This window comes from Phoca vitulina, unplaced genomic scaffold (genome assembly GCF_004348235.1).
Source record: "Phoca vitulina isolate PV1807 unplaced genomic scaffold, GSC_HSeal_1.0 scaffold6, whole genome shotgun sequence".
Taxonomy (NCBI): domain Eukaryota; kingdom Metazoa; phylum Chordata; class Mammalia; order Carnivora; family Phocidae; genus Phoca; species Phoca vitulina.
Genome location: NW_022589709.1, coordinates 5,629,400 through 5,650,730, shown reverse-complemented (window position 1 = coordinate 5,650,730; position 21,331 = coordinate 5,629,400). Strand labels below are relative to the sequence as shown.

General features: G+C 49.6%; 1 protein-coding gene and 1 pseudogene across 1 annotated transcript; one reads left to right on the top strand and one right to left on the bottom strand.

The window, feature by feature from the left end:
- The first annotated feature begins 1,674 nt into the window (after positions 1 to 1,674).
- Positions 1,675 to 20,602, top strand: C1QTNF2 (C1q and TNF related 2). Its single transcript, XM_032403469.1, has 3 exons — positions 1,675 to 1,748; positions 16,136 to 16,388; positions 19,850 to 20,602. Exons 2-3 carry the CDS (start codon positions 16,145 to 16,147, stop codon positions 20,461 to 20,463), a joined length of 858 nt encoding a protein of 285 aa, XP_032259360.1. The 5' UTR covers positions 1,675 to 1,748; positions 16,136 to 16,144; the 3' UTR covers positions 20,464 to 20,602.
- LOC116631983 lies at positions 1,764 to 5,435 on the bottom strand (annotated as a pseudogene).
- Positions 20,603 to 21,331: the final 729 nt, after the last annotated feature.

Genomic DNA, 21,331 nt, shown 5'->3' with positions numbered 1-21,331 from the left:
AGTCCTTTAGATTATGAATGGCATCCATGCATTCGAGGCAGGGTTTCCTTACCTTTTTCATTCCTGACATATTTGGGAACAGACCAAGGTACCCAGAGGGAGTGGTGGACAGAGGTACCATTTCCAGCCATCTATGATTCAACACACTAAACCCTACTTCACATGTCATCTTTCCTCTGTGTTTAGAGCTCACACCTCCCCTACACCCAGACAAGTCCCAGTCCTCCCTCAGGGCTAGACCCAGGCCTTCCCCCTGAACGCCCAGTTTCATACTCAGTGTTTTCCTCTTCTGTAATACTCCTTTCACTTGTATCCACTTGTGTCATCCCCATGAGACTCCATGAGGACAGGCACCAAAGCTTTCTGGTTTACCTCCATATCCCCAGCACCTAGCTCAGGGACTGACACCTAACAGATGTTTATCAAATGTTTGTCGGATGAAGATCTGTTGAGCCTGCTAACTTTCATCCTCAGATAATGTTTATGTAACATTAGTAATAATTCTCTACATAGTTCAGTGGCTTACCAAACACCTTTATGGGTGAGTGTCCCAACTTCGGGGGAGGGGAGGAGACGAGACAATAATATAATCATTACTCTCTCTACTTTTCAGAAGATAAGACACCATCCATGAGGTAAGTGACTTGTCTTAGGTGGTGGAACCAGCAGACTTCAAATGTATAGCTGCATTAAAATTCTGAATGTGGGTCATATATCATCTGCTAGCCAGATGCTGTAGCAGTGGAGTGAAATACTGGTAGCTCATAGAAGAGAGCAGTAGAAAGAACAGGAAGAAGCTAAAGCCAGGCCTCTATGATTTTTCTTTCCTCTAGAGTCTGCTTGCAACCTAAACAGGGTCACTCTGCCTGTTCTGGGACTCTCAGCAATCTGAGGAGGGGGCAGAGACTTAGTGAAGCCAGGGAAGACTTACCTTCTGGGAGGAGGGAAATGAGGGCTGGGACGCAGGGGCACTATTATGTATGTGCATACTCACAAAATCTACACCACAGCACGTGCACATATAAACACACCCAGAGTGAGCAAGCGCCACACAGAAATCATGCACATGCACACTGATATGTGGTTGTGCACACTCATACACACATTTCAATGCATACACCCAGCAAATGAAGTGCACTTCAGTTCCACATTGAGCTGCAATCTTGGACGTGTGAGTGTATGTGGGCATACGGGAGCCCTGATGAACGTTTGGACACCTGCACTTATGAATGCACACACACACACACACACACAACTAAACACGCACACACGATTCATAATCCCTCTCAAGTACAGGCAAATTCCGTACTTGGGGAATTTACGCTGTTATAGCTGTCATGCCCATTACCCTCTGATCCACAGCGAGATGAATGCTCACGTGCAAGCAATACAGATGTCTCTTCAGACACACGCACGAATACCCACACTCTTGCAACCACCTGGGTAGCAATCACTCTCGTGCATGTAAACCTTCCAATGCACTGACAAGTTCTACACACAGAGACCTGCATGGACACACTCAAGTTGTCACCAGCGCTGAAGTTTTTTCCAAACCTATGCCGAAGGGAGAGCTCGGAGCCGCGGGCTGGCCCACGTGACCGGGAACCGAGCGCTCCCGCCCATGACGAGATGGGAAAAGTATGCCTGGGGCGGGCGCCGGCAGAGCGGCGGCGGCGGGAGGCGGGACGCCGAGCTCGGCGAGAGCTTCGTGGTTCCGGAAGCCCCTGGACGTGGCCGAGGCTGCGAGGGTGAGTGTCCGTGCGCTACCCGCGCCGCACCTCCGCCGCCCTCCTGCAGGGGCGGAGAGCTCAGATGGGACGGGAGGGCTCCGCGGTGTTGGGGCGGGGACAGGGGTCTGTGCGGGTGGGAGGTCGAGTGCTGCAAACTTCCCCTCTTTGCAGGCCGGGCAACCCCGGGATTCCTGGCTCCCGACCTCTGCCTTATGAATTATAACATGAATTAACCTGTATTGAGCGCTCACTGTATGCCAGGCTCTGTGCTAAGTGGCTTAACTGTTGATAGCAACACCTCTACAATTTATTGAGCGCCTATTTTGTGCCAGGCTCTGGCAGCCTCTGGTGTGCTGTTTCATTTCCATGACGACAGGTTATCCCCATCTGCCAAAGAGGAACCAGGCTCAGACGTTAATGACTTGCTTCGGGTTGCACAGCTAGTAACTGGTGGTAAAGGGACTTGAGCCCTGGTAAGTCTGAGTCCAATACCGGAGCTAACAATCAGAGTTGGTATTTATGGAGTGCATGATCTCATTTACTCTTCACAGCACTTCTTTAATTAAGTATATTATTAGACGGGCAGACTGAGCTCAAAAGGTACTAAGCGGCAAGTGGCAAGTTGAGATTTGCATCCAGTTCCATACAACTGTCTTCCCCCAAACTACTTGTCTCTAAGCCTTGTCTTATTTACTTTGTTCATATTTCTCCAACCCCCCTGCCATGGTCCTATTCCAGGACTGTATCTCTCTGCTGAAAGATCGCAGTGGCCCCCAGTGGTCTCCCAGGCCTTGTTTGCACAACCTCTGCACCATCCTCCTCTGCTCTTTGATCACAAAACTCTCCTACCTGGAACCCTTCAAAATCTCCCCCCTCAGACCCGCCATCTCCCAGGGACCCCGTGTTCCTACCCCCACTGAACCAGCAGCAATAACAACAACATCTTCTATATGTCAACCCAAGGCTGATGCTCAGGTAGCGTTGTTCAAAGTCTGTCCTCTCCTCTCCTCCCTTTCTGCCCCCTCCCCCACCTACACAGTTCTCTTCTGATTTATTCTGTTATCTGGTAATTGTATCCATTAAGCCCACTTTCCACTGCCAACACCTCAGACCCCCTGCACTTCTTAGAACATCACTACTACCCTTTATTCTAACACATCAAGTGCACCATGGTGTTGGCTTCTTCCCAAATGTCTGACTTCTCCCCATCCTAGCAGGGACACCAACTTTGCCTGTCTTCTAATACTTAAATATTAGGGTCACCTTTTGTTTTAAATGCTACAAAACTAACAGTGCTCATCATAAGAAATTCGGACAGTACAAAAAGGGAGAAAGTAAAAAGTAAAAGCTGACATACCCGTTCCTAATTCTGAGAGGAAACCCATTTATCAAGAAGTTGTGTCCTTTCAGAAATTATATATGTGTGTGTATCCTTTTTTTTTAACTCAAAAAGAATCATACTTTATATTCCATACTGCAACATGCCTTTTTCACTTTGTGTATGTTGGCCATCTTTCCGTTTGCATGTCTGGACTGACTTTGTTCTCATAACGGTGTCATAGTATGTCACTGTACGAGTAAATGGAGATTTCTTTCACAAGTCTGGGGTCATCTCTGAAGCTATTCTGCCTCCACCAAATATTCAGCAAGTTCCCCCAGGACGTGACTGCTTTCTCTGCAAATCCCCCTCTTCTTCCCTATCTCACTATTCTTCCTCATCAGCTGCTTGGACACAGGGGACTGACTCTTCTTTCCTACTGTGCCAGTCTCTACTGCTTTCTGCTCCCGAATGTTCGGCATAGGCTCACAGAGTCCGTGTACACACTCACAGCTTCCCTCACCCTCCCTTCCAGTCAGAGGCTTGCCAACCGGGCTTTGCCTCCATGAGATGAACTCCTGCATAAAGCAGATTTCAGTTCAAATTCTATTCTAGGTTTACTTTTGAAAGGAATTCTATGCCAAATCTTTTTTCAAGGAAATAAGCCTCCTTGGATTTGTGCCCTGGCTTACCTCTGTAACACACGCGCACACAGAGAGCTGCCCTGTGAGTTAAGGCTTTCTGTTCGTGGGTCCCATGCCCGAGCACATGGCAGAGGTACATGAGCCCCGTGCCCTGAGTCAGCAGGCCCGGGTCCCCTCCCAGCTTGGACCTGGAAAAAATGACTTCACTTTTCTGAGCCCTGTTTTCTCTTCTGCCAAGTAAGGATGACAGTATCAGCCTTACAGAACTGTGAGGAGAGCCGAACGGGGGAAATGAACATCAAAGCTTTGAAGTAAGAACACACAACATGTGTGGAGAACACCCTTTTCCCCCGGGTCAGGGGTTGCCAACTCAGATGCTGATAGGGGCTGTGCATGACACAAAAGTGAGCAGAAGGCATGCCATCTGGGAGTGGTAAGCACTGTGCACATTGGGAAATGCAGGTGCTGCATCGTGGTCTGCTAGGGTGGCCATAACAAAGTACCACAGACTGGTGACTTAAACCACAGAAAGTTATTCTCTCCGAGTTCCAGAGGCTAGAAGTCTACCATTACAGTGACGACGGGGTTAGTTCCTTCTGAGGCCTCTCTCCTTGGCTTGCAGATGGTCACCTTCTTGCTGGGACCTCACATGGTCGCCCCTCTGTGTGTTGTGTCCTAACCTCTTTATGAGGATGCCAGTCATCATGGAAGAGGGCCCATCCATACGACTTTATTTCCTTTTACCTCTTCAAAGGCCCAACCTCCAAATATCACCCCATTCTGAGGTTCTGGGATTAGGACTTCAACATATGAATTTTGGGGAACACATTTCAGCCCATAACACTCCATCTCAAGGGGCAGCCAGTTGGTGCCCTGCCAAATGTTGCCAGATCCTCCAGATTCTCAAGAAAACCTGAAAATCTTGATTTTTTTTATTTTTTGCTTTTTCCAGCAACCTTTTATTAACCTGTTTAAAAGAGCTGAAGCTCTTAGGTTTATGGTCATGACTTTTGAACTTCTTTGGTGAGCCCAACTGCTTCTCCTAATGCCTGAGGACCTGCTCCTGGTCCCCTTCCATCTCTTCTCTGGCCCCAGGACCCTTCTGCCTTGGGCACCTTGACCTCTCGCCCTCCTCCTCTGTCGAAGAGTCATCGATGCTGTCCCCATGCTCAGTCCCTCCCAGGTCCTCTCTGGTGAACAACTCGGGTGGGTACATGTCTGCCATGCTGTTGTCACTGTCACTCGCCCCTGCGCCGTCTTCGCTAGAAGCGGGTTGCCAGGAGGCTTCTCTTGGGCGAGGGGCCAGTGCTCTGCCTCTCGTCTTCCCCCCTCCTCCTGGTGTGCCGGAGGCAGGCAGGCACGCACTCCATACACGGCTTCTGGCGCTCTTCGTTTGTACTCACGCAGAGCTCTCTGGCACCGTGGGCGCTGGGTATGCTTCAGCACCTGCTCCGGGGACTTGTTCGTGTGCCCCCGGGGTGAGTTTGCGGACCAGCTGTCACAGGTTCTCGGTGCTGGGAACGATGTGCAGCTCCAACTCCGAACTCCCGTGCCCTCGAAGGCAGGAGAGGCATGGACCAACCGCCGGGATTTCTAGCCACGGGTGGAGACCTGGAGCTCAGGCAGAAGGCAGGGCAAGCTGGGGGCTGGCGAGAGCGCGTTGCACCTTGCGGGAGCTGGGCTCCAGCCACAGAGTCGGCTGCTTGTGCCTGGAAATCTTGATTTTAACATAAAATCTCCCATGTTTTACATTGGCAACAATCTCAAATTAAAACAACAACAACAACAACAAAAGCATGGTGCAGTCTGTAGTTTGCATCAGCTCAGGCCATTGATAAGCCAGTCGGGTCTAGATTATCATTCCCTAATCAGTCCCTCAGTGGCAGGCCATCCTCCCTGGCTTTTTTATCCCTTTCAACCAGAGGTCCCTGCACATTGCAATGTTAATAAAGAGCTGGTTATTGAATGAGTAAATTTGAATTTTACAACTTTTTTTTTTTTAAGATTTTATTTATTTGCGAGAGAGAGAATGAGAGACAGAGAGCGTGAGAGGGAAGAGGGCAGAGGGAGAAGCAGACTCCCCGCTGAGCAGGGAGCCCGATGCGGGACTCGATTCCGGGACTCCAGGATCATGACCTGAGCCGAAGGCAGTCGCTTAACCGACTGAGCCACCCAGGCGCCCGAATTTTACAACTTCTTTGACAGTAGGTCACACATGTAGAAATCCTGCACCTTCGCATTTGTGCCTTGCTGTCAACCCATAGCAGCTGTTATAACTGCCTGCGAGCTGTTTACCCCAAAGCTCACAAGTGTTCAGCTCACCTTTCTCATATGTTACAAATGAGGCAACAGCAGACCCAGGTCTGCTCATTTAACCTTCTCCTGTTATAGCCTATCTCACATTGTTTTCACATGTTATCATCATATCAGAATAACACTACCATTACCTAGTGCTTACTGGTGCCTGGTTACTGCATTATCTCATTTAATATTCACAATTATTGTATAAGGGAGGGATGAGCAATTTAATTACTCGGGGAGTAAAGACCTCAAATAATTCAAATTGGTGTAATTCAAAATTCGCCGGCTGAAGGATGGCAGGTATTTCGCTCATCTACTAGAATAGTGTTGTCATGTGGTTCTCGCGTACGCACAGTTGACCATTTACAAGTCACGCTGCCTTGCGAGGTTCTTGACAAACTTTTAATTTGGGGGTTTTGAGTTATTTCAGATTTCACACATAAAGAGAAAGAATAAATATTTTTCTTTCATGCTATTTCAAATTCAAATGGTTTAAACGAGACCATAGAGTATGGTTTTTTCCATTTTACAGATAAGGAAACTGAGGCCCAAAGGGGTTCAGTAGCAGAGGTCGAACATGTATGACTCCTAAGCACCAGACCGACTCTGTGCTTCTCAAAGGCCAGCCCCGGGTCAGATCCTTAGAGTTACCCTGAAAGCCTGTCAGGGCCTGACTGGAACAGCCTCCATGGAGACCAGCAGCCCAGAGAAGTCCAGGCAAACTTAGCCTTTGCTCCCTAGCTCTTCAGAGTTCAGAATTTGTTCCCCCCCTCAGTTCCTGGGTCTTCAAGGGTGGTCCCTTCTGTACCATTCCGAGGGATCATCTCGCCCCACAATGTCCTTCCCTTGCCTTCTGCCTGGTCCTGGGTGCTCTTTGGAAAGAGGGCCTGTTTCAAAGAGAAAGGAGGTTCAAGGCTTGCTTTCTCTCCTGGGCACCCAGGCTGGACCCTCAGTATAACCAGGCTGTGTGCCCTGTGAGGGTGGCAGCCACATCTTTTCATCTCCAGAACCCCAGTGTCTGGCCTCCGAGGCAATAAGTGGCACCATTTATGGGCATGCACATGCCAAGCCATGGTACCAAGCACATGATATCCCATTTGACCTCCCGTCACTGGCTGAGCTAAGCGCTGTCCCGGTGATTCACCCGTCTGTGTATTATGGAGCGTGAACACACCAGGTGGCTCAGCGGTGTGGGGCCAAGGCAGGCACCCATCCCTCCCTCAGGATGCCATGCAGGAGCAGGGGCAAAGGCCCAGCCTCCTCGCTTTCGGTGGCAACTGCCGGAAACACAAAGAACTAGCTTAAATGAAAAATGGAGAAAGAGAAGGCAGGGGCCTCCCCCTGAAATGCGCCAGGACTCAGCGATCAGGACTGCAGTTGGCGACAATGACAATTTTAAACAAGGTCTTGATTTCTGTATCGTGCTTTACTTTCAACATCCATTATCCTGTTTGATCTTTGGAAGGGTAAGAAATAATACAGTAATAATAGCTCATACTTTTGTACCCCTCACCACATGCCACGCCTCGTCTAGGGACATTATGTCCTCATAACAACCTTCTAAAGCAGATAGTAGTAGTATTGTCCCCATTTGGGAGAGGACAAGGCTGAGGGAGATAGAATAAGTAATTTGTAAAAGGTCCCACAGCGAGTTCAACTGGTTCAACTCAAGCGGCTCTGTTTAGAGCTAATCCCAGCCACCACATGGCTGTGGCTTGCGACGTGACCGGTCTGAACGCAGATGCGCTGCAAAGGGAAAGTACACGCTGGGTTTCCAACACTTAGTGCTGATTAACGAATGCGAAATGCCTCATTAATCATTTTTACATTAATTACACGTTGAAGTGATCTTTGAGATAGATAAGGCTACATAACATATTAAAATTAATTTCACTGCTTTCATTTTACCTTTTTACCATGGCAATGAGACCCCTTTCGAATGGTGGCCGCACATCCTACTGCTATCGGATGCGCTGCTCAAACACACTCCCCAGCACCCTGGGCTGCCGCTCGGAGGCTGGCCCTCAGGCCAAGCTGGATACAGGGCTCCGAATACCCTCAGGCTCCTTCCCTCCCCTCACATCTGGCACACAGGCTGCATTCTTCTGGCTCCCTGCAGTCCTTGGTCTCCGTGGCGGAAAACAGCTGTGGGCAGCCCCGAGGCTGGATGGCTCTGTGCCCTCACTGCCTGGGCAGCTGGGGTCCCACACGAAGCAGCCGGGGGCCCGGGGGTGGGCCCCGTGTCCAACACAGCACATTGCATGCCGGGTTTGTTGGTCGGCCGGGGTTTGGGTGTACATAGCAGAAGGTCTAGCGACTTCCAGTGGGTCTTCAGGAGTGTTTGCTGGCACCAACCCTGCGAGATCCTGGCTCCTGGGATCTCGCTGGGTCACGCTTTGTCCTTGGACCTCTTTCTACACCCAGCCAGAAGCAGGGAGTGTGGCAGGAGAAAACAGCAGATCGGATCGTTTCTGGGGCCTCTTGGCAAGTGGGCCCCATGCCTTTTAATCTTCTGTACTAGACTCGGGTTGCTGGAGTGTTCCCAAATCCCAGGAAAGGGGACTTTTCTGTGAGCGCTGTGTGAGGAGCTGTCGCCAGCCCCTCTTTTCCAGGCGGTCTGTCAGCTTTTCAAAGAAGCTGGAGAGGGCTGTTTCCAATTTGCCTCCTGGAATTCAGGGAGGGCATGGGGTGTTTTTCATTATAGAATTCTCACTACCATCAAAGGGAATTTTCAGGGAGCTTCATCTGCAAGCGAGCCCCACCCCATTCCAGCCACCAGCCCTTCCCCTTTACTCCACAGTCTGGTAGAATCGCTGGCTGGGTCCGATTCAGGTATCCCCAGCACCTCGCTCCCAGAACCGCCTCCCCAGACACTCCGGGGGCTCCTAGTGGGAGGTCAGGACTGCTTGCTGTTAGTTCAGGGGCCGGTGGTGGCAATTACAATTTTCAACAAGGCCCGAACTTTTGTATCATGTTTGCTCTCAACATTAGTTATCTTGTTTGATTCTCAGAGCAGCCCTGGAAGGCAGACAGAGTGAGCGTTACCACCTCCATTTCACAGGTGAGGAAATGGAAGCTGGGATAAGAGGAGACGACTTTCCCACCGTCACATAACCAGTGAGTTACGTGACCCACATCTTCCAATCCAAGACCAGTCATCTCGCTGCCTCTCCCTCATTGGGCGAGTGTGGCTTTGTCATCCACACAAAGCAAATGAAAGTTGTGATCCTGTTTTGCCCTTTTATTAAAAGGAGTGTCTCGTTCAAGGCTGAGGAACAGCTCTGAACTGAGCACTCCTATATGTGGGGCGGTACTGTGCTGGGCTCTGGCGACATGATCAAAAGCAAGACAGGCAGGGACTTGCTTTCCTGGACTTCCACGCCAGAGGGAGGACACAGTTGGTGGGTCAAGAAACCAATACCTATATAATCACAACTTGGTCCAAGTGCTTGGAAAGGAAAAGCAAAGTAGCAGGGGTGGGTGGGATACTTTCGGTCCCATGACCAGACATTTCTGTCTGAGGAGACAGTAGCAGATCTGAGCCCTGAAGGATGAGGCAGGCAATGGTCTTCGGGCTTCACAGGGAGGGGGTGAGGGCTAGGGGGCATTTCAGAGCTCTCTCCAACTGGTGAGCGGTCAGTCACACACTGGGCTCGAAGCTGTGGGCACGTTATCTCATTGTTCCTACAGAAACTCCGTGAGGTGGCTAAACTATTATTTCCATTAGATGGGGAGACTAAGTGAGTGGGTTTCCCATGGCTCTTAATCACAGAGTTAAACACCAGCCCTACCTGCCAGTGGTCATAACCCAATAACCAGCAAGTTAGATTTATTTAAGCATAATGTAGATCTTCTAGTCTCCAAGGCAGGATGGCTCAGAAGTGAGCAGCCGGCCTGGACAAGTGTCCCTGGAGTTTCTACCAGCAGACCACACTCAGGGGTAGTCAGCAAGACACCGATGTCCCCACTTATGGTCCTTCTCTCATTACAGTCTGGGCCGAGGGTCCTTGGGAATGAACCGGGAGCCCGTGTCTTGAGGGCCAAGGGCAGAAAGGAGGAGGCAGACTCTTCCCCTGACAGTGGACTTCAGGCTGGGATACTTTAGCTCCCAGTTCTTCCTAGGACATGTGTATTTATGAATCATTAGCTACTTAACTGAGAGATGAGAAGTCCAGGGACTGGACAAATTAAAACCAGACTGAAGAACTTCATCCAAGTTTAGTACCTCATGACTTCATTTTGGGGGTTTAATCAACTAACATTTTTTTCCCCTACAGCAGGAAGACTGTCATAGCCTTCTTATTCAACTCCCACCAGAAAGAATTTAGGAAATAAGATAGTTTTTTTTTAAGATGTATTTATTTATTTGAGAGAGAGAGCGTGCACGGTGCATGCCAGCACAAGCAGGCGGAGGGGCAGAGGGAGAGAGAGAGAGTGTTCAAGCAGACTCCCTGCTGGTCACGGAGCCTGGCACAGGGCTCAGTCTCATGACCCCGAGATCCTGACCTGAGCCGAACTCAAGAGCTGGATGCCCAACCTACTGAGCCACCCAGGCTCCCCAGGAACTAGGTGAGGAAGGATCAATAATTGTTTTTTATTCCCTCTGAGCAGTTGAACAGATATTTATGGAGTACCTCCTATGTGTAAAATATTCTGTAAGCTCCATCCCTGGAGTGAGGGTGGGAGCCCCTGTGCTCTAGGAGGTCAAAAGAAAGGAGGGGTTAGAATTAGACCTGGTTTGAGTTAGAATAACCTCGAAAGGGAGAAAACTTTCTTTTCTTTTTTTTGGAGAAACCTTATTTGGATCCAAGGATTCCTTTTGGATTTAGGCCGTTGCCTTGTTTTCTCCTCACTGTGGATTTTCTTGAGGGCAGAGTGTGTGTCTCACACATTAATGAGGCAAATGTTTCTTGAACACCCACTGTGTGCAAAGAAGTTGGAAGCTGTGAGGATATAACAGACCAGCTGCGGTCCCTGCTCCCATGGGGCTTCCATTTTAATGGGAATGCCCAGTAAGCAGGGGAGCGAGCAAATCCAGTGAGTACAGGTGCACTGCTGTAAGGGCTAGAAAGACACAGTCAAGGAGCTGGGGTCCAAAGGGAGAGCTGTCTGAGAGGGCACGTCAGGGAAGGCCTTGAAGGAAGTGACATTTAAGCTGAAACACAATGGATAAAGAGCCAGCTAGCCAAGAGGGTGGGGCTCCTAGGCTGGCAGAATGGAGCTTGGCTTGAAGGAGGTGGGTGGCTGGGGGGTGGGGAAGCAGGGAGAGGCAGGGGGAGCTGGTGTGGGGCAGTGGTGGCAGCAGGGGCCGGGTCATTTAGGGCCTTGTGGGCCACGTGAGGGTTTCCGATGTTTGCTGTTACCGCCAGCAACAACTGGACTAAGACCCTCCAGGAAGTGATGGGGCTGAGTTATGTTTCTGAACGGTCCCTCTGGCTTCGCATGGGGAGTACGTGTGGGGGAAGCAGGAGACCAGGGAGGAGGCTCCTGCTGGGTCTAAGCAAGGAATGAGCTGCTGGTGCCGGGCATGTGCTTTGTACACCCTGGTCTTTTGGTTCAGCTCATGGGAACATCCCATTAACACTCCAAAGGGGCTTGTGGAAGTCAGGGCCCAGGACGTCCCCCCATCCCCACCCCATCACCTTGGCTAAGCCAAGTGTGGGCCTCTCAAAGGATAGGAGGTTTTCCTTAAGCATCGATTTACTCAAGTATCCTGAGGGAGAAAAAGTATCACATCTACATTTTCACAGTCATGTATTATACACACACACACACACACACACGTGTGTATATGTGTGTGCTTGCAGGTGTGTGTGTGTGTAAATTGATATTAAAGAAATTTCTCTATTGTGTGTGGCTTTGGCAAATGCTTCAAGGTCTCTTCTGTGATTCAGAATATTTAGGAGAAAAATCTAAGAAATGCTGACATAAGGGAAAGCGTTTGGGCCTCAGGGTCAGCCAAACCCAAGTTCAAATATAACTTCTGCCATGAACTGTTGTGTAAATATGAGCAAATTAGCTTCTCTGAGCTTCAGTCTCCTCTAGTATAAAACAGGACAAAAATGGCAGGAGGAGGGGGGCGCCTGGGTGGCTCAGATGGTTAAGCATCTGCTTTCGGCTCAGGTCATGATCCCAGGGTCCTGGGATTGAGTCCCGCATCGGGCTCTCTGCTCAGCAGGGAGCCTGCTTCTCCCTCTGCCTCTGCCTCTCTCTCTCTCTCTCTCTCTCCCTGTCTCTCATGAATAAATAAATAAAATCTTAAAAAAAAAAAAAATGGCAGGAGGAGGGAGCAAGGTGTAGTAGATTAAGTGCGGTCTTCAGACCCCCTCAGACACTGGTTTGAATGCGGTCCCCGTTGCACCAGTTGCGTGACTTTAGGTAAATCATTTCACTTTTCAGAGCCTCTGTTTCTTCCTCTGAAAAATAGGATAATAAGTTTACCACCTTCACAGAGTTTATTATAAACTTCAAATAAAATAATTCATGGAAAGAGCCTCACACAGTGCCTGGAACATTGTAGGCATCTAATAAAGTCAGTTTGCCTCTGCCTCAGTTTCCCTGCCTGTAACTAAGAGGGCTGGTCCCTTGGGGCCCTCCCCAAGTATGCCATTCTAAATTTATTTAAAAGACCCTGGAAGAGGTAACCTGTCTGGATGCCTTGTGGCCCTGGCTCCCCTCCAAGCCCCCAACATCCAGTTTGTCTCAGCACCAAAGTGTGGAGAGTCGGCTTGGGGCCAGGCTTGGGAGGGCAGGAGGGCGGGGGCACTGGCTGGGAGCAGGAATTTTTGCAGCCTTGTTTTTCTTGGAGGTGCCCTGGAGGCAAGGAGTGTCTGTCTCCCTCCAGAATCTAGTCTCCCCGCCTTTATTTCCAAAACAGTTCCTGGCTCGGACTGCGGGAACCGCCAGACTCCAGCTCTGAGAAATCCCTTCCTCCGTGCATGTTCCAGAGCCCTGCTCCTCCACCCAGCCACTGGGGCCTGCCCTGGGCCAGCGGTCACTGAGCGGCATCCCCTGTTGTCCCCAGGAGGCTGGTGCCGGCAGAGGTAGGGCTTGTGTGGCTGAGAGTGATCGTCAGAAGAGAAAGGGGGCTCGTAAACTGAAACAGAGGCTTCTTCGCCTTCCTTCCTCTCTCATCTAGCTGTCTCTCCTTCCTGCCTTTCTTCATCTAGCTGTTTGCAGGACCTCCTCTGCCTAGAAGACTCGCTCCCACCGGCTTCCTTCCTCCCTCTCCCTGGTCCAAAATATTTGCAGATTGCAACTTTTCAAACCATTTCAAACCTGCTTTGAGAATTCGGTTTCTCTTGTGGGCACCCAGATGTATCACAGCTCACAAGGAACAGCGACAGTTTTCCAAGACCCTTGTCAAGCAGACGAGGGAAGGAGATGGAGATGCCTGGTGCCTGGGAGGGTCTAGGGCACAATTCTCCAAAAGTACATCATGCACATGACACTTCCCCACGTTCTCCAGGCCCGCCAACACCTCTCCTGTCACTCAGGCCAGCCACGGGCAGCTCAGGTGACGTCAGAGGCACACATTTTTACCTCCTCTGCCCCTCTATAATGTAGCCAGGGAGGGAGGCATCCACTCCCAGGGAATCCCATCTTCAATCTTCATTCAAAGGTGAGACTTCCTCCTGTCCCCCAGCCAAGATGGGAAGCTGGCAGGGCCATCTGTCCCCTTTCTCAGCTCACCTGTTCCAGGTTGAAGGAAGGAGAGGTAAGGGGACAGGCAGCAGGAGGGCTCTTCCATGTTTCTGGGTGGGGACGGACACTGTACTGCTCTGCCTCTCTGGGCCTGGCAGACATCGAAGCTACCTCTTTCGTGGGGGCCTTCTGCCGGCGCCTTGGGGTTGCCATATTGGACTCAGACTGTAACAGCCTGGAGGTGGGCCCGCACAACCTCTTTTTGCTGCAAGTCCAGACCTCGCCCTCAGCTTCTGGCTTTCTGGTGTCTGCCCTGCATGGTTATCGCTGCTGGGGCCCCTCAATAAGTATGCATTATTGCCTGCAGCAAAAGGGCAGACCCCTCTGGCCCAGGCTGACCCCTGCTGGGGCATGTCTGGTACCTTCCATCTCCCAGGCGCCCCCTTGCAACGTTTTTTAAAAAATTACTCCCCATACTACTTTCCAGGAAGCTATCAAAGGATATGTGCCACCAAACTGAAGCCTTACAAAATCTTTTTTAATTAAACAAAGAGAAAGACATGGGATTCACACAACAGGAGATGTAACACGAGAGAGGCAAAGACAACCCGCACAGTGATCATAAAGGAGAATCTAGGATGGCAACGGCTTTGCATGTGTGAGGATCGGAACAGGGGGCTGGGGGGCTCCAGGACGTTTACCTTCAGGAAAATAAATGGATCAAAATAAATGGAAAATAAATGGATCAAATGGTAATGTAGAAAATAATAACATGGGGGGTGCCTGGGTGGCTCAGTCGGTTAAGCGTCTGCCTTCGGCTCAGGTCATGATCCTAGGGTCCCGCATCGGGCTCCCTGCTCTGCGGGGAGCCTGCTTCTCCCTCTCCCTCTGCCTACTTGTGTTCTCTCTCTATCTCTCTGTCAAATAAATAAATAAAATCTTTAAAAAAAAAAAGAAAATAATAACATGGGGAACTAAGCAAATGAAAAAATAAAATTATTATGTCCAGTAAGAAAAGAGTGTATGAGAAAGGAAATGCAATTATGGTATAGGGCTTAGCTTGGCAGTAGACAATACTGATAATGATTCAGAAAGCAAATTTTCATTTCAGCAAAAATTATATTTTAACTACATGAGGGAGAGGAAATAGGAGCTAGGGTGATGGAAGGGAGCTGATTCCTCATCTGTCATAAATGAAATTCAAAAGATAATGTCTAAAATAAAGGGCACAGGGGGCTCCTGGCTGACTCAGTCAGTAGAGCATGTGACTCTTGATCTCAGGGTTGTGAGTTCGAGCCCCACTTTGGGCATGGAGCCTAATACTTAATTTAAAAAGTTTTTTTGAGGGGTGACTGGGTGGTTCATTCAGTTAAGTGTCTGCCTTCAGCTCAGGTCATGATCCCAAGATCCTGGGATCGAGCCCCGAGTTGGGCTCCCTGCTCAGCAGAGAGTCTGCTTCTCCCTCTCCTCCTACCCTTTCCCCCATTCGTGCTTGCTCTTTCTCTCACTCAAATAAATAAATAAAATCTTAAAAAAAAATTTTTTTGATAAATAAAAAAGAATCAGTGTAAGCATATTATCTGTTCATGGAAGTAAATGCCAGAAGAGATAGCTATAAGGGTTTGGGGTGGGGTGTGAGGTTAAGGATAGGTGGGGCTGGAGATCACAGTTTTTCATTATAAGACTTAGAGTATTGTTTGACTTCACAAAGAATGTTAAGTGTATTATTTCAATTAATTTTTTTAATTAAAAAAAAGTATGCATTATTGCCTGTAGCAAAAGGGCACAAACTCTGGATCTGCCCAGTCTGGTTCAAACCCAAGCCCTGTCACCTGCTACTTGCACGAGGTGGGCTTGTTGTGCACGTGTCTGAGCCTCCCCTCCCTCGCCAGTATCCGTCTGCCTGGGATGCTGTGAGTTAAGTAATGTGTGGAACGCTCTGAGCCCGTGCCTGCCCCCAGGAAGCACCTGGCAGGGAGGCTGCTGTCGTAGCCCCCGTCCCTCCCCGTGCTGCTCAGGTGTGGGGCACCTGGACTTAGAACTGAAGCCTCAGTTCTCACCTGGCGCTACCCCGAGTCCCCCTGCAGAAGCAGCATAGCCACAAATCATCACCTACAATGACTTCCTACTGGTACTGCGTATTTGAATGAAATCATAGCTCATTTCTCTCCATCCACGGCTCCTCCCAATCGGTGCGACTGGGCCATTAGGTCCTACCTCCGTTTCAGCTACTCTGAAGGACAACAGTGTGATGATGAGTGCCTCGCCCCCAAGACCTCTCCAGAGTATATTCTGGGTCCATGACTCAGTTCATCCAAATATGTCCTCCAGATAGGATGACCCTGTCCAGCTACTTGCATGTGATGTAGGAGAGAGCAAGAGAGAAGTATAATTGAATTTCTCCCAGCTGCCTCCTCCTCCTTCTCTGCCTTTCGGACTGACCACCAGTCAGCTCAGTGGCTGGACTCACCTGCTCACAGCTCTTTTGCCTCCCACAGGTGACCGCCATGATCCCTTGGGTCCTCCTGGCCTGTGCCCTCCCTTGTGCGGCAGACCCGCTGCTTGGTGCCTTCGCCCGCAGAGACTTCCAAAAGGGCTCCCCTCAACTTGTCTGCAGCCTACCTGGCCCCCAGGGCCCCCCCGGCCCCCCAGGAGCCCCAGGGCCCTCCGGAATGGTGGGAAGAATGGGCTTTCCTGGAAAAGACGGCCACGATGGCCAGGACGGGGACCGGGGAGACAGCGGGGAGGAAGGTAAGAGGCCCAGTGCCTGCCCCTCCTGCTCCTACCTGGGGCTGACATCCTCTGGCACAGAGAGAGTTTAGTTATACAAACGAAAAGTAATCCCATTTCATTATATACCAAATTAATGTCTCTTTAAAAAGCAGAGCGGTGCTTCCTGAAGGATCAGTAGGTATCAGATCTTGTGTCCCTTCCCCAGCTGCACCACTGATTTGCTGAGTTGCTTTAGGCAAGTCTCCTGATATATTATTCAGAACCCCTTTGGTGGCAAGTGACAGAAACTCAATTTATAGCCCTGAATGGAATTTATTGGCTCATACAACTGGGGAGTTCAAGAGCCGAGCTTCAGCAATGGCTGGGTCCAGGAGCTCAAATGCTGTTGTCAAGGCTCTGCTTCTCGTGTGTGTTGGTTTTGTTCTCACAAAGGCTGAAAGTTTTGATATGGCTGCCAACGGGCTCAGGCCTACCTCCTCATGGCTTGATCCCCAGAGCCAGTCTCAGGATGACTAATCTTCCCAAATCACATATGTTTCCTGGACCAATCTCTTTGACCATGGAGATGAGGTACCACCATCTGCCAGGACTGGGTCATGGGCCCACCCCTGGGTGGATGAGTGGGTGGTGAGGGCAGTTGGTCGCTGGGACTGACAGCCTCGCTGGGACCACATGAAGTCATGAAGGGCGGTTCCCCGAAGGAGGAGATGCCAGGCAGCCAGCAAACAGATGGAACAGTGTCTACAGGCCCTTTCCGCCTTGATATTCTTTATGTCTCAGAACCCTTGATGTCAGCAACATCCCCACGCATACGTTTTAAGCAGTTGGGGAGTCGTTATAACTTTTAACATTGACAAAGCACTTACGAGTATGTTGCTCAACTGGCCGTCCATACCATCCTGTGAAGGAGGTATTCTTACTATCCCCACGTCACAGACGAAGAAACTGAGAGTCAAGGGGGATTCGTCACAGCTGCAAGAACCTGAACTCTGGACACAGACCTAGGGACCTGCTTTGGCAAATGAGTTAACCTCTCTCCGTTCCTCAGTTGCTTCATCTCTACAATAGAGATGATAACAGCACTTAACCTCACCGGGGTGTGACAAAGATGACCTATGACCTGGGAAGCATCAGTCTCAAAGTAGACGCACAATAAATGGTAGTCACCTCTTAACTGATGTACCAAGCTCATGTAACAGGTTGGGAGCTGACTCCAAATCCAGACCTTCTCCTACCACACCAAATTAAGCCCTCCAAAAGCACCTCCTTCCCCAGACAACTATATCAATAATGATGATGGCTTTGACTCGAGGAGGTCTCAGAGTGCGTCAGGCACTGGATGTCCCAGTATCCCATTCCCTGAACCCAGTGGTAGCTTCAGTCTGGGCTGGGCTCCAAGCAGAGAGAGCTGCCCCTGACATTCACCTTACAGGTCCCAGAAGTGAGTGGGTATCTCTGCTATTGCCTTTTTCTCCTGGATCAAGAGGTATGAGGATGTAGGCTGGGGGCTGCTCTTGGCCATCTCTCCTGCGATGCACTGAGTCTCTGCTGAGAATTAAGACAACACACCAAGCAAGGCAGTGTGAAGAGATGCAGAGTCCTGACCGGTAAAGCTGGGCCACCCTGGGACCAGTAGCAACCACCCCACCACCCTCCCCCGACATACACATACAGATCCATCCCCAGAAAGGTCTTGAAAAGTAAAATCAGCTTTTCCTGAAGTTCCTCAAAAAGATATCAAGAAAGAGGCCCACCACATCACACATCGTAGAACTTCCCAAGAAGCTTCCTTATCTGTCTCCCCCAAAAAATTCCAAAGCAAAATGACTCAGTTTTTATTCCTCCTCACAGTCCTTTCTCCCACTATGAAGGCAATAAGTTTTGCTTATTGTCATTTTTTTCATGGAACAGCTTCGTGATCTTAGTTTAATTTTTCCCCATTTAAAAAATTTTTAATTACGAGTAATACACAAATACATTCTCACTGCGATATATTCAAATCATACAAATAAAGCAAGAGACCTTCTTAATTCCCACCCTCCTCATCTTCTCCTCACTTCCCAGAGGTAACTACTATTAATTGCTTAGATACGTCTCCTTCCTGGCCTTCTTCTACATAACTTACCTATGTGTGTAGTAACACCAGGCGTTGCCAGCCACTTAAGCAATCTGCTCCTGAAAATTAGATGTTCAGTGAGAAAATGCTATTTGGGAATCTCTTTCCCAATTACTTAAAATAGGAAGGATTTAAATGCATTACATGTTAACTCAAAACTAAAACACAGTAAAATGCCTACATATATCCGTAAAAGAAGCAAAGTGCCTTGTTAGAATGTAAAACGCCTACAACATTCCTTTGTGATCGCCCAGTTCATTTGGTGCCTAGCACACAGTCGCCTTGTGTACAATCAGGCTAGGATGCCTTTCAGCACCAGCAACCTTCAGAAGCAGGCCCTTGACTGACATTCGGCAAACTTTTCAAACATCTACAGCCAATTCTGCCAATCTACCAATTGTATCCATTATACCATTGTGTTTGGATGTGACTCAAATCCTTACCCACATTTGTTTTGTTTAAAATGTTGTATTGAATTTAGGGGACATAAACAGACATGTTTCCTATATAATCACTGGCCAAAGTGTTGCATTGAGAGAAATGCACACTGTATGAAATACGGGTATTAAGAACCAAGGGGCATTCTACAGGAAAACGTGACTTGGCAAATGTTCGGCAGGATATGCCAACTGCATTCGCAGAGTGTTTACTATGGGCCATTCTCCTCTGCTCTTAAATGGCTATAGAACTAGTTAGTGTTGTGGTTTCCCTTCAACAAAAAAGGGTCTGCCACCTGCTTTTTCCTCTTAACAGTATACTTGAGAGAAGTTTTCATATAGTACACATAAATCTGCCTCATATTTTTAACTCTTGCATAGAATTGCACAGTATGGGTAGACCATAATTTTCGAGGCATTTGTCTTTGGATGGGCATTTAGTTGTTCCTAGTTTTGCTATCGTGAGCAGTGCTGCACTAAAACTCTTGCACATATGGACAGGGACCTCGTGCTCAACGCAGGGCTTGTACTAAGCTCAACGCGTTGAAGTCAAGAGGCTTCTTCCAGTTCTTTTGTCGACCAATTCCCAGAACAGCCCGTCAAAGGATTGGTCTGGCCGACAGACCAGACTTTTCCCCGGAAGGCAGGAAAAGGGAAGGGGGCGAACTGTTGTAAGTTATTCTTTTTGCCCTGATCCACAGTGGTTCTGGAAGGTAAGTATCACCATTCCCATTTTCCAGATAAGATGGGGAGAAGTGCCCCAGGTTACACCATCAGGATTTGCACGCATTTCTATGTGACTCCAAAACCTTCTTGCTCTTTCCATTACCCAAAGCCTCCTGCTCCAAGGATGGAAAGCCAAGGCCCACAGCCTCTGCCTAGTTCTGTGAAGGCCCTTCCATAACACCAGCTGCTCTGTCTTCCAGGTCCACCTGGCCGGACAGGTAACCGGGGAAAGCCAGGACCAAAGGGCAAAGCCGGGGCCATTGGGCGGGCCGGCCCCCGCGGCCCCAAGGGGGTCAGTGGTACCCCGGGGAAGCACGGCACACCAGGAAAGAAGGGGCCCAAGGGCAGGAAAGGGGAGCCGGGCCTCCCAGGCCCCTGCAGCTGCGGCAGCGGCCACGCCAAGTCGGCCTTCTCAGTGGCCGTGACCAAGAGCTACCCGAGGGAGCGGCTCCCCATCAAGTTTGACAAGATCCTGATGAACGAGGGCGGCCACTACAACGCGTCCAGTGGCAAGTTTGTCTGCAGCGTGCCGGGGATCTACTACTTCACCTACGACATCACGCTGGCCAACAAGCACCTGGCCATCGGCCTGGTGCACAACGGCCAGTACCGCATCCGGACCTTCGATGCCAACACGGGCAACCACGATGTGGCCTCGGGCTCCACCATCCTGGCTCTGAAGCAGGGTGATGAGGTCTGGCTGCAGATCTTCTACTCAGAGCAGAACGGGCTTTTCTATGACCCTTACTGGACCGACAGCCTCTTCACGGGCTTCCTCATCTACGCTGACCAGGACAACCCCAATGAGGTGTAGACAGCAGGTTCTGGCGCTCCAGGGAGGGAACAGGCTCTTGGACTTCCAGAACAAGACCCCTCGACTCTCCGCCGGGTGGGCGTGGGAACTTCCAGCCTCGGACATTCCTCCTCTGCCCATTTTTCCCTCCATCATTAAATCCAAGCTTTTTTATTCATCCCTAACATCTATCCATTCACTCTTTTTTTTTTTTTTTTTTTAGTATCTGCTGTGTGACAGGCACCGTGCTGGAAGGTGCCTCAGCGAACAAGACAGACAGAGGCTCTGTCCTTGTGGGGCTTCCATTCCAGTAGGAGATGCAATTTACAAATAAACAATCAAAGAATATAATTATGGTGCCAGGATGGAGATGCACATGCCATAGTCGAGAGTAATAGGAATTATTTATTGCTATGATAGTAAGGAAACAAGAGGGTGAATTTTTTTTTTTTTTTTTAGATTTTTTTTTTTTTTAGATTTCATCTTTTTTAAGTCTATTTACAAATCTTAAGTGGACAGCTCGATGAGTTTTTACACAGGTACACAGCTTGTCACTTCCATGTAGCTCACAAACACAGTATTTCCCCCTCCCTGACTCCCCGAGGCTCTCTTAAGTGCCCTCCCAGTGAGTACCAAGAAGTTGGTTTTCAGCTGAGTCCTGGTGCAGAAGACAGAGCAAGACAAAGGTCTGGGAGAAGGGGTCTCCTGAAAGAAGGAGCTGCGGGTGCAAAGACCTCTCTTTAGGAAAGAGCTCGACATACCTGAGGGACTGGCTGAAGGCCAGAGGGATGAGTGAAGTGAGAAGGGAGACTGGAGGCATAAGGTGTGAGGCTGGGTGTTACACAGAATCTCACAGGCCATGACAAAAGAGTTCGCTCGCTGGAGAAAG

What these genes read in the sequence shown, in the direction of transcription:
- C1QTNF2 (XM_032403469.1), top strand. Translation starts at nt 16,145, where the DNA reads ATGATCCCTTGGGTCCTCCTGGCCTGTGCCCTCCCTTGTGCGGCAGAC. An exon ending in GGGAGACAGCGGGGAGGAAG is followed by an intron (nt 16,389 to 19,849) that starts GTAAGAGGCCCA and finishes TCTGTCTTCCAG; the next exon opens with GTCCACCTGGCCGGACAGGT.